The sequence below is a fragment of the Lethenteron reissneri genome, chromosome 35 (genome assembly GCF_015708825.2).
Source record: "Lethenteron reissneri isolate LAM-NWPU_2019-01 chromosome 35, ASM1570882v1, whole genome shotgun sequence".
In the NCBI taxonomy this organism is placed as follows: Eukaryota; Metazoa; Chordata; class Hyperoartia; order Petromyzontiformes; family Petromyzontidae; genus Lethenteron; species Lethenteron reissneri.
The window spans coordinates 13,279,371-13,290,641 of record NC_083813.1 but is presented as its reverse complement, the minus strand read 5'-3'; the positions used below and the strand labels follow the sequence as shown (position 1 = coordinate 13,290,641).

The following is an 11,271-nucleotide window of genomic DNA, read 5'->3' as shown; positions in this document are numbered from 1 at the left end:
GCCGGGGGACGCAGAGCACGTGGAGCCGGCGCCAGGGGGAGACGAGAGGAGGTGGTGGAGGAGGTAGAGGTGGTGGAGGAGGAGGAGGTAGAGGTGGTGGGGGTAGTGGAGGAGGTAGAGGTGGTGGTGGAGGTAGAGGTGGTGGAGGAGGAGGTGGACGTAGAGGAGGAGGTGGACGTAGAGGAGGAGGTGGACGTAGAGGAGGAGGTGGACGTAGAGGAGGAGGTGGACGTAGAGGAGGAGGTGGACGTAGAGGAGGAGGTGGACGTAGAGGAGGAGGTGGACGTAGAGGAGGAGGCGACATGGCGGCCCTGCTGCTGCTGAGCGAGGCGGAGAAGGCCTTCATCGTGCACGGCGTGCAGGCGAGTGCAGCTCCCCTACCGCCTGTTATGAACACTCGACTAGTCTGACCATACTTCACCACGCTGGTCAGTGCAGCTTGGTGGTGACCGAGGGGACGGCGTAGTACAGCAATGGGTTCTCGCTTGATCAGAATCATTCTTTAGATTGGAAGAATCCGATGAGCTATGAAGCTCTTTTTCACAGACGTCCACCCGCCTTGCAGATGCGCGGTAGATGTCGATGTCCAGTCGCGGCTAACGGCATCGGCGAGTGATATCGTGCCGGCCCCATCCACTTCACCAATCCGCACTGACCAGCGTGGTGAAGTATGGTCAGTGGATTGATGAATGATTGTAAAGTGAACATTGGCGTCGAACGGATTATTGTAGGAGCAGGAGAGATGGCGACAGAGTGGGTGGCCTCTATCCAGCAGTGGCTAGATCATGGCTGATGATGATGGTGGTGAGGGAGCAGCATCGGCGTGCAACGCTCCAATTGTCCTCTCTGCTCGCGGTTCCGTGCGGCCGTCTCAGGACGGAGTCCGCGGGGACGGGAGAGGATGCGAGGACTTCCGGGTGGTGGAGCTGGAGACCGAGGTGGTGTCCAACACGAGCGGCTCCGCGCGCCTCCGCCTGGTGAGCGCGGCCTCCGATGAGCGCGGTTGGCTACGTACGGTGCGAATGAAGTTCAGCACGCGGCGTCCATGCGTGTGACCCAATGCGCGGGTCCTGACGCCTTCCCCGTGCGCTCTTGGCCAGGCTGCTGGGGCACGTGCCGTGAGCGTGCGTACAGCACCTGTTGTGGCACACGAGGGGGTGGCGTGGCCAGCACCAACCCAACACTGTTGTACAAATGAGACGACACAAACTAAAGCAATGCCAACCACAAGGTCGAAACTAAATGTAAACATTATTTGTGATTTAAATTGCAAACTCCGAAATGTAACAGTGGCATAGCCATTGAGTGTGCAGACACGGCATCTGCACCTGGGCCCAGAGGGGTCGAGGTGCCAGGGTTTTGAGAGGGGAGGTGCGAATCAGACAGCGGTGGGTCCCCATTTAATGCCTTACACGAGGGCCCATGCCAACAACGCTACGCCACTGTGGGTCAGTCCATTGCCTCTCTCACTGGTGGGGGTGGTGACTGAGATACAGCATCCACACGCGCCTCCTAGACCATAGCCAGAGTGGACAGTTTCATAAAGGTGTGAATGTGTCCCTTTACACTGCGTGGTTAAGACAGTGCTGACGAGTCATGGAGAGAACATGGCAGTGTTGTAGGTACATTTAGGCGCACACGGCTGTTCTAAGTGTGTGTCGGATGGGTGAGACGGGCATTGGAGTGGTCTCCACGAATCCGACGACCAAGGGGAAGACGCAGATCTTTGAGGTCACGTGGTTGCTGTGCAGTAGCTGTGGGATCTGACGGAGGGTAAACCGCGTTGGTGATGCCGTAGCATCGACGCCTTGGGCCACGAGGACATCTTGATCTTTACTCCGCAGGGTCAGACGGACGTATTGGTGGGAGTGAAGGCCGAGCTGGGCTCGCCGCGTCCGGACTGCCCTGACGAGGGATACCTGGAGTTCTTCGTCGACTGGTGAGAGGAGAGGCCGACGGAGGCGTAAGGAAGCGCGCCACCCGCAGCTCCTGCTAATGACGCGCTTTCTTACACCTCTCTTCCACCGTGCAACAAAGCCGTGGCCTGGGGAGGTCTTCATCCAGCCGAGTGTGAAGCACAGCTACTGCTGCTGCTGCTGATATCCTGAAAGAGATCGTCGGGATTATGCAGCGCTCCAAATTACTCAATTGGGATTACAAACGTCAATCATTGCCCACGACCGGCAGGTAAATGACCAGTTGCTGAGCTGTCTTGTACTGCGCAGGGACAGCTGCCACTGGGGGTGCCCATTCAATATCTTAGATGAGATGCAAGTCTCATATCACGTGCAAAGCACTTAGACTCCCCGGCGTGAAGGGCGCTCTATCAAAAACAAATGAACGCTTGGCACCGTGTTTTACTGCACCACCAGCTCCGCCAACGCCACCCCAGAGTTTGAGGGCCGGGGCGGCGAGGAGCTGAGCCTGGAGATCTCGAGCGCGCTGCAGCGCTCCTTCGCGCACGCCGGCTGTCTCGACCTGCGCTCGCTCTGCATCCTCCCGCGCCAGCAGTGTTGGGTGCTCTACGTGGACGTGCTGGTAAGACAACATTCGCGTCAACGTTCGCCCACGTTCAATCGGATTTGAAACTCGGCGTACAGTCAAAGGGTTGAAAGGTCGGCAGCCAAAGCATTTGTGCTGGGTCGGGTCGGCAAGCGTGCAGCGAGCGACGGTAAGTTGAGTCGGCATTGAGCACCGCGTGCGTTTGTCGTTACACCGAGCGGCGACTATTTCGGAAGCGCGGTACAGGGCGTGTCTGTCCTTGTCGTCAATTGTTTGTTATCTCCCGGTCAGCTGCTGGAGTACGGGGGAAACGTGTTCGACGCCGCCTCCATCGCCGTCAAGGCCGCGCTCTTCAACACCAGGTAGCGGCGACGCTCGGCCTTCGCATTGACGTTCACCGCGGCCGGCGTGGCTCCGGCGCGACGGCTCGCGAGCGTCGCCTCGCCAGCTCTGCGGCACGAGCGCCCCTCGTCGAGTGTGGAACCTTCCCTTGCGGAGGGCCGGACGCCGACTTTCAAACGCTTTTGGCGGTTAACCACGGCGTTAACTCACAAACTGGGCCCGGTCACTTCTGTCACTGTCAGAGGCCCTCTCTGACAGTAAACAGTGTTGCTGCCAGGTTGGAAATATTCCCACTCTAGTACCCGATTAGTGCAGCCAAGATGCTAATCGTGATGGATAAGTATCGCTATATTATGAATAAGTATCGCTGTTTGCGGGACCTTGTAAAGTTGCAGGACTCGCGTGGCCGTAGGCCACGTGGCATTAAGCCGCCGGCCGGAGGTTCCCCCCCCGACGTAGAACGCGTTCCGCCACGCTGTTTGACCGTCGCTGCGATGGTCGCGTTGGGTGGCGTCGCGCGCAGGATCCCGACGGTGCACGTGAGCGAGGACGAAGAGGGCGTGCGGGAAATCGAGCTGTCCGACGACCCCTACGACTGCGTGCGCCTGGAGGTGGCGCGCGTGCCGTGCATTGTCACGCTCAGCAAGGTGAGCGGCGGCGATGTGGCCGCCACAACCACAACAGCGGCACAACGTGGATGTACCCAGCGGCGCTCCGACTGGGACCGCATCTCCAGCAGCGGGACAGAAACGGCGAGCGTGTTTAATTTATAGAGGAGACGGACGGTCACTCGTAGGCAAACGGGAAAATCTTGGGCCTTGCATTGAACGGGGGCAGGGATTCGACAGCACGGATGGCTGGGGGAAGGTAGTTCTAGATAATGGGGGCAGCTGAGGAGAAATGAGCGACCTCCCACCGAGTGAAGGCTGAGGACTTCGACAGAAGGTGTTGGTTTGCTGGAGTGGAGAGAACGCTTCGAGGGGATATAGAGTGAAATGAGGGGAGAGGTAGGCAGGGGTGAGTGTATGGAAGATCTTAAAACTAGTCGGGTTGGATGAGTAGCCAGTTGAAGGATCAGTCGTGGGTGACGATGCCCACGGTAGCACCTGGCGAAAACTTGAGCAGAAATACTCAAAACCTGCCCAGTGGCCCGACACTTAGATCCGTACAACCGGGGCACGTCGATCAGCGTTATTTTTCTAAAGAACGTACACGCCGCCACGGGGTTCGCTCGCTCGTTTCCCCGTGCGCACGGCTCGCCCCGACCCGCCGCACCAGGCCTCGCCACTCACCTGTGCTGCGGTTCGCCGCCCGTGCCCTCCAGATCGGGGAGCGGCACGTGGTGGACGCGTCGCTGGAGGAGAGCTGCTGCTGCCGCGCCAGCCTCTTGGTGTCCGTGACGGCGGCGGGCGCAATCACCGGCCTACGCAAGGCCGGGCCCGGCAGCCTGCACCCCGACAGCGTGTGTCACATGATCGAGGTGCCGCCCCCTTCCCACACGTTGACCAACGCCTCTCTCTGTAGGTGGTCGCTCCACAGTTGGCTCATCACAGTTCACCTTCCCCCCCCCCACCCATCGCGATTCGATGAATCGCTGCAATTGTGGTTCGTGAGTGGATTTAAGGTTCAGTTTTTATTTAACAGATTCTTGTTCCGCTTCCTTGTTTACAGTTTTGTTGGATCCGTTTGCCTAAACAATATAGAATGGTCCGTCTCGTTTGTGTCGTCTGTCATTTGTAGCGTCTCGTTTGTCTCACCTGCGTTGTCCGTAACTGATGTTCTTTCTCATTTATATTCTGCATCTCGCCCGTCTCGTCTTGTCTCATCGAATGCACATTCGCTGATACTTCGCGTAAATCGTAAACAATCAAATGGAACCCCCTCGAATTTACACGTGAATCCTTAGCGCAAGAATATTAAAATTTCCTGAGTCAATGCTTCCTTCCAGCGTTGCTGTGCAGCAGAGGGCTGCGTGGGCCTCCTGGCGTGGTGTCTTGTCGTTAGCCCAAGCCTCGTGAGTGTAGGGCCCTCTAGTGGGCGTGAAAGTTATAGCAACCCTCACACGCGGCACACGTACACACGCATGCACACACACACACGCATACGCGTACACACGCATGCACACACACGCATGCACACACACGCATACGCACACACGCGCATGTACACACCCACGCGCATGTACACACCCACGCACGCACACACACGCACCCATGCACGCACACACACGAGATTGCCACCGTTCGTGAGCAGTGGGGTTGAGTTGAACCGCTCCTGGCTCTTGATGGTTCACGCATTGCCAAGACACCCAGAGAGCGAAGGCAGTTCCTGTAAACAAGTGGTGGTGGTGAACGTGCGGCCTGCAAGGACGCACCGATCCAGCTTGGCAAGAAGACGATGGGACACATTGCACGAGAGAAACGGGAACACAGACGAGAGGCGATTCTTGAATTGTGACCCTGGATAGTGGCAATGCATCTACACGCTTTTGGGGCGGGGGGTTATTAATTGCAATACTTTACCTACATAATCCCTTAAGATGGAACATTTAGATTGTAAGGGTGTCTAGGGTGTTGAACCGTTGCAACAGCAGCAGCAAGTTAGGATTGGGTAACGTCTGTGACCGCATCTCAAGACGTCGTGCAGAGACGGTGAGACGCATTGCTCCTCGAGCAGTAGAGAGGGTCTGTGGAGACGTCATCGTGAACCGCTCCCGACCGCTCCACGACCTCTACCGCGTTCGTAGTTCACACATTCTGGTAATTCGAATTTTATGAGCACCCCACTGCGGATATGATGGATACTGTGTGTAGTGCATTCGCCCACTTCTTACTCCATCGCTGTGTTGTGCAGTCGCCAACTCTGACTCCATCGCTCTGGGCTCGCTGTGCTATGAAGAAGGGCCATTGCCCGAAACGTGACCTTTTTTTCTTTTAAGGGCACACGGTGTTTTTGATTAACATATTGAGCGTTTGTTATTTGTGCTTGCGTACCACTGCCGCCAGGTTATTTTTGTATTCCAGGCAGGAGTCGTCGCTGAGTGATGTTAAATTCTGTTGGACGAGCGACGGTTTCACCCCTTGATTTGTCGCTGCCGTCTCCGCGTCCAGACCGGCAAGCGAGTGGGCGTGTCGCTGCACAAGGCCCTGGACGCCGTCCTGCAGCACGAGGAGTCGCAGGGCACCAAGAGGGAGAAAGTCGGCTTCCTCGGATGACACGGAGCCGCGCGGAGCTCTCCCACACACACCTGTTTGAATATTTTTTTGCCACGCAATAAACGTCTCGTTTTGTACGTCCGCCGAGTGCGTGGTGGATTTCTCGGCGGCGCGACGTTTGGCCGTGCAGGCGGCGGTGTCTGCAAAGCGGAGGGGGAGGGAGCGAGCGGGGCGATGAGCAGGCAGACGCCGCTGCCAAGTCGCTGGAAAGGAAGTGGCCGTTTCTAAAACCATTTGTTTAAAAAAAAATCGGTGTTTAATCTCAGCGGTGCAGATGCTTGCGGCCAAAAATCCTTCTCTCTGCTGTTGAGTTACGGAGACCCACACGCTCGCTACCCTGCCTCCTTCCCCTCCACAGATGTTCACCTGAAACGCCCTCGGAATACGTCTCTGTCACGTGTCTAGCAACGCTCGCTCGGTAGCAAGCGTGGAGAAAGTTTCCAAAACAGCGATGCCATCTTCCTGCTCGCGGCGCGGGTGGCGCTGTCGTCCGAGGCCGTGACCCGGGTTCCCCTTCACTCCGGCCCCCACTGGACGCCAGCCTCCCCCCATCCCCTCCACCCCCCTCTGACCAACCAGCTCCAGACGGCCACACCCAACTAGAGTGCGGGGCCGTCGCTGCGCACGTGGCTTGGCCCAGCAGCTAATCGTTCACAGATCGAGAAACTTGAATTCCGCCTCGACCCGAGGCCCGGTTATTTGTGCCAAGTTCAATCTTCTGCAGACCTCCCGTTCCTGAGATGCCTGACCTAGCAGGAGTGGCATCGCCGACCCAAGGGGTTTATTTTTCACTTAAATTCCACTTTGTAATGTAAGTTTCACTTCCGAGACGGATGTTGAATGGCGGGGTTGGTGTTATTTCAAGGAATGTAGCCCATAAATATTACACGTTAAAAATGAAAATCATTATTTTTACGCAGCAAGAGAAAGTTTGCCACGTTGTGTGCAAACATTCCAAATCGCGAACTTTATTAAATCGCTGACCGCCGTTTTAAGAACTTTACGTAACGAGTCGAGTTTTGGGACAAGTTGGAAATCATGGGGGGTGGGGGGGGGATCGTGGGTGCCCCCCCCACCTTCTGCTGGCACTCCGCATCTGCCTCGCGTTCCCCCACCTGCCCCAGCGCCGGCCTCATCGGGTCCCGCCTCCCTCCCCCTATGCTGGGAGACATCGAGGCGTGCGCTCGGGGAGAGGGTCTGGGCCACGCGCAGTCCGCGGCCACGCTGGGACGATGTCGACCGCCCGACTGCTGCGCTTCCTCTTGCTGGCGGTGGCCGCCGCGCCCCCGGCCAGCACGCGACCGTTCGGCTTCACCGCTCGCTTGGACGGTAACGAGGCAGAGGGACGTGGCGCACGGACGGCAGGCGGACGTGTATTCCGCAGCGCTGCGCCGTGCATCTTCTGGCTGTCACGCATGCATATATGGTTAACGTTCCTCTGCTAGCGGATGCGGTAAATTGGCAGCGGGATAAGGCCGACATGACAAGACGGACGCCAGATCTCGGTGCCATGCATCCACTGGCCGTCGTGCGCGCGTATTCGGTGGCTGTTGCTGCATCGCACAGGGACATGGGGCAGAGCTGAAACAAGCGGCCGGTGAAGTCGATCGACATTTCTAACGCTGGCCGCGTGGATTTTGCCGGTAACACTCGGTGTGATTCGTGGGGGGGGGGGGGGGGGGGGGGGGTCTCACGCCTCTCTCGGTCGGCTTCCCCAGACGAGACGGTGGAGGAGCTCCGGAAGGAGATCGAGGACATCTGGCTCGAGCTGAAGATGCTGAAGGAGCAGCAGGCCCTGCAGACCGGTAGGAGCAAAAGCCCTTTGCGATGTCACAGCCAGGGATGAAGTGAGACGCCACACCAGCAGTAGGAATTTCAAGCGGATTTGCTGCTCACACAACTCGGCTGTAGCCCAGGCATCGTTTCGGCCAGGCCCCTTCAAAACAACTTCAGTTCTCAGAATTAAACAATTCCGTTCCACCGAATTAGGCTATGTACAAACTGAACAACAGTTTTGTGTTTAGTTTGTACATAATCGGAGGTGCGGGGGAAGGACAACATTGTGAAAGACGTTCGACATACATGCTTAGCTGAGCACATGGGAACATGATGCCGCGTTCCTGTGTGTGGTGGAGGTGAACTGAAAGGATCTCGAAACTAGTTCTGCGATCTCTGCTTCTGCCATTCACTCTACTGATGTCGGGTGATGTGCACTGGTTTGTGAGAGTTGCAGATGGGAACTTTGTCTCACGTCTCATGCAAAGACGCAGACCTGGCTCAAGAGGTCTTTGACGACCTCTACATAACCGAGCGAAAACACAACCCGAGTCAGGGCTCCACGACGTGCCTACTCCGTGGGGTGCGAGTAGAGCGGTCCGTCAGCCATTGCCCCCCCACCCCACCATGCCCCCCTCACCTTGGCTCGCAGTCAGCGTTATCCCCTTTTCCATTGGCACATCGGAGCCGAGCCGGCGCGGGACCCTCGCGAGCAGGTGGCGGCTTGCCACCGGCTATTCGACGAGCTGAACCGGACCCAATCCGTGATCAGCTGGTCTCGCAAGAAATAAAAATCTCGCTCGGGGTCAACCAAGCGGGGCCAGGGATGGGACTCGCGATACTTTCACCGCGTGCGACGTCGGCGGCACGGCTCGGCTTCTGGGTGGAAAGCAACCCGGCGCCTCGTGGCCAAGCACAGCCTTGGCACGGCCCCGACGTGGCGTGCGTGCGCCCGCTCACCCCCCCCCCCCCCCGCAGTGTGTCTGCGCGGCGAGAAGGTGGGCCGCAAGTGCCTTCTGGTGGAGGAGGAGCCGGGCGAGCTGGAGAAGACCTTCTACGAGGCGGGCGAGGCGTGCGTGCATCTCGGCGGCTCGCTCGCCGTGCCGCGCGACGCCGACGAGAACGCCGCCGTCGTGCGCCTCGCCCGCCGGGCCCTGGGCCCCGCCGCCAATGTGTGGGTGGGCCTGAGCGACGTGGCCTCCGAGGGCGCCTTCCGGGACCAGTCGGGCGAGGCGGTGAACTTCACGATCTGGGAGGACGCCATCTCGGGCCAGCCGGACGGCGGGCGGCGCGAGAACTGCGTGGCGCTGTCGGTGATGCTGGACGGGAGGTGGTTCGACGACCCGTGTTACCGTCTGGCGGGCTACGCCTGCGAGTTCGCCGTGCCGTGAAGTCGCCGCTCGCGTCGCTCGCACCGATCCGATCTCGCCGACGTCCTCGAGTTTTGTTTGTAGCTCAGAACGCAAACGCCAATTAACGTAGGCAGTCACTCTACTCTAGAGGTTTGAAGTATATATATATATAAAAAGTTATCCATATATATGACCTATGGCCCAAGTAGGGGCCGTAGTTCAGCTTTGTTGTTTGCAAGCATGGTGGTTGGAATCAGAGGAAGGGGCCGGTTTTTTAAATGTCACGTTCATTGACCAAAGGTTCACCACCCTGAATTATCATTTTGGGCAATTTATCAAATTCAGGCAATGAACACAATCTAAACAGAATTTAGTTGCCTCCAAATTCTCTGAAAATCAGAGACGGTGACTTTTAGGACACAAATCCTCCCGTCTCCCTTAATGCGGCAACGTAAACGCCGAGTTAGACCGACGATGGAACGATCGTAGCGCCAAAACCCCCGTCTCGCCCGGCGCCGGTCGCTGCGTGGCACCAGTAGAATTATTTCACCGTGAACTCCTCTTACCCGTGACACAGCAGCAGGGGCGCAAACTCCACGGACCCAATCTGTAATCTACCCAGAAACCTCTGGGAACCGGTTGCTAAATCGCATGCTTCCGCAGAGTGGCTGCAAACCCTACTCCAGACTTTTTATGAATAAAAACCTCATCAAGCTGACGAGGTGAGGCGTTCTCGCTCTTACTGATGCTGTGCTTCCTGCTGCGCGTTTCATTTACTAAGTCACACGGGACGGCTTCGTTTCGCAGCGGCGGAGAACGAGCTCCGTAGACGTGCGATGATGAAGACTATAAATCGTTCAACAATTCTGCGCATTGAATAGTGTGCGGGAATGTATAATTTATTAAAACGTAATGGCAAACAATACGTTAATATTACACGCTTAAGGCAATGTAGCAGATAAACACTTTGAAAACTAGACGGAAACAATACAAACCAGGAGATACAAATAGCTATTTTCTAATCAAATTGCTGTCCGGGGTCGTGACAGTTCACGCTGGGGCCGGCGATGAGACTAGCACACACGGAGAGAGCTCCGCTTCAGGCGGCCGGCCACACGCGGTGCCAAGTCTACGAAAGCACCTCCTTCGCCAACCACCTCTCAACGTCAGAGGTGGAGTGGAACGATGGCGGCATCGCGGTTTAGCGGCCTGCGCTACGAACCTGACGACCGGAGCGAAATCTGCTCGGCGGATAACATCGGTGGAAAGTGCTGGACTCCCCCGTGCACCCCCCCCCCCCCGTCACCAACCCGGACTGACCCCCGTGGTGCAGCAAGGTCACACAACCTCCACGACCAAGACTACTTGAGGAGGCTTTCGTCCAGCAGTGGATTGCCCATGGCCTGAGAATTATTATTGCCATCAGAGGTCCCGTCACTAGAGCCACGTGGCCTGCGTCTTAAACGCAGGAAGTTTTTTGTCAAACAACCGTTGTTGCTTTAACACTCGGGTCAGGTTGTTGCTGTCGGACCGAGCTACTGCGGCTCCGACGCAATGCAAAGCTATGGGACACGATGGGAATCGGGGTGAACCCACCAATACAGGAGGGCCACCGGAGGTCCCTGGGAGCCCAGCGTAGAATGCCGCGTGCGGTTCCGTGAGCAACAAGGAAATGGCCTTGCTCTGGGTCCCGCGTTTGTGCGAGGCCCACGGAAAATTGCCCCAGATCCCACAGCCCCCCCCCGCCCCATTCTGGGTGGCTGTGGACACGCGCACAAACCCACGCACGCACCCACGCACGTACCCACGCACGCAACCAAACTCGTCCTGCCCCGAGGTGAGGCCCCGTTAGAAGAATAAAAAAGGTCTCGCGACACCGTGCGAAGAAGCCTCCTGGCCCAAGGCACGGCCAACACACCGCCCTCGTCGCCGCCTCTCTCCGGCGAGGACGTCGCGCTGACACGCCCGTCCAGAGTCGGGGACGACCATCTCACCGCCATTCTGCAAATATGAATTCCATCGCATCTCGCCATGAACGTAAATAATCTGGACGTCCGCTAGATATCTTGGTTTGCGGGATGGCG

The 11,271-nt window shown here is 57.6% G+C and overlaps 2 protein-coding genes across 2 annotated transcripts; both read left to right on the top strand.

Annotated features, from left to right (window-relative positions):
• The first annotated feature begins 193 nt into the window (after positions 1-193).
• On the top strand, positions 194-6,136 carry EXOSC7 (exosome component 7). Its single transcript, XM_061565837.1, has 8 exons — positions 194-362; positions 876-977; positions 1,845-1,939; positions 2,373-2,538; positions 2,794-2,864; positions 3,368-3,491; positions 4,169-4,324; positions 5,955-6,136. The coding sequence occupies exons 1-8, from the start codon at positions 303-305 to the stop codon at positions 6,057-6,059; spliced, it is 879 nt and encodes a 292-aa protein (XP_061421821.1). The 5' UTR covers positions 194-302; the 3' UTR covers positions 6,060-6,136.
• A 610-nt stretch (positions 6,137-6,746) lies between these two features.
• Positions 6,747-9,905, top strand: CLEC3B (C-type lectin domain family 3 member B). Its single transcript, XM_061565492.1, has 3 exons — positions 6,747-7,388; positions 7,778-7,864; positions 8,814-9,905. The coding sequence occupies exons 1-3, from the start codon at positions 7,292-7,294 to the stop codon at positions 9,224-9,226; spliced, it is 597 nt and encodes a 198-aa protein (XP_061421476.1). The 5' UTR covers positions 6,747-7,291; the 3' UTR covers positions 9,227-9,905.
• Positions 9,906-11,271: the final 1,366 nt, after the last annotated feature.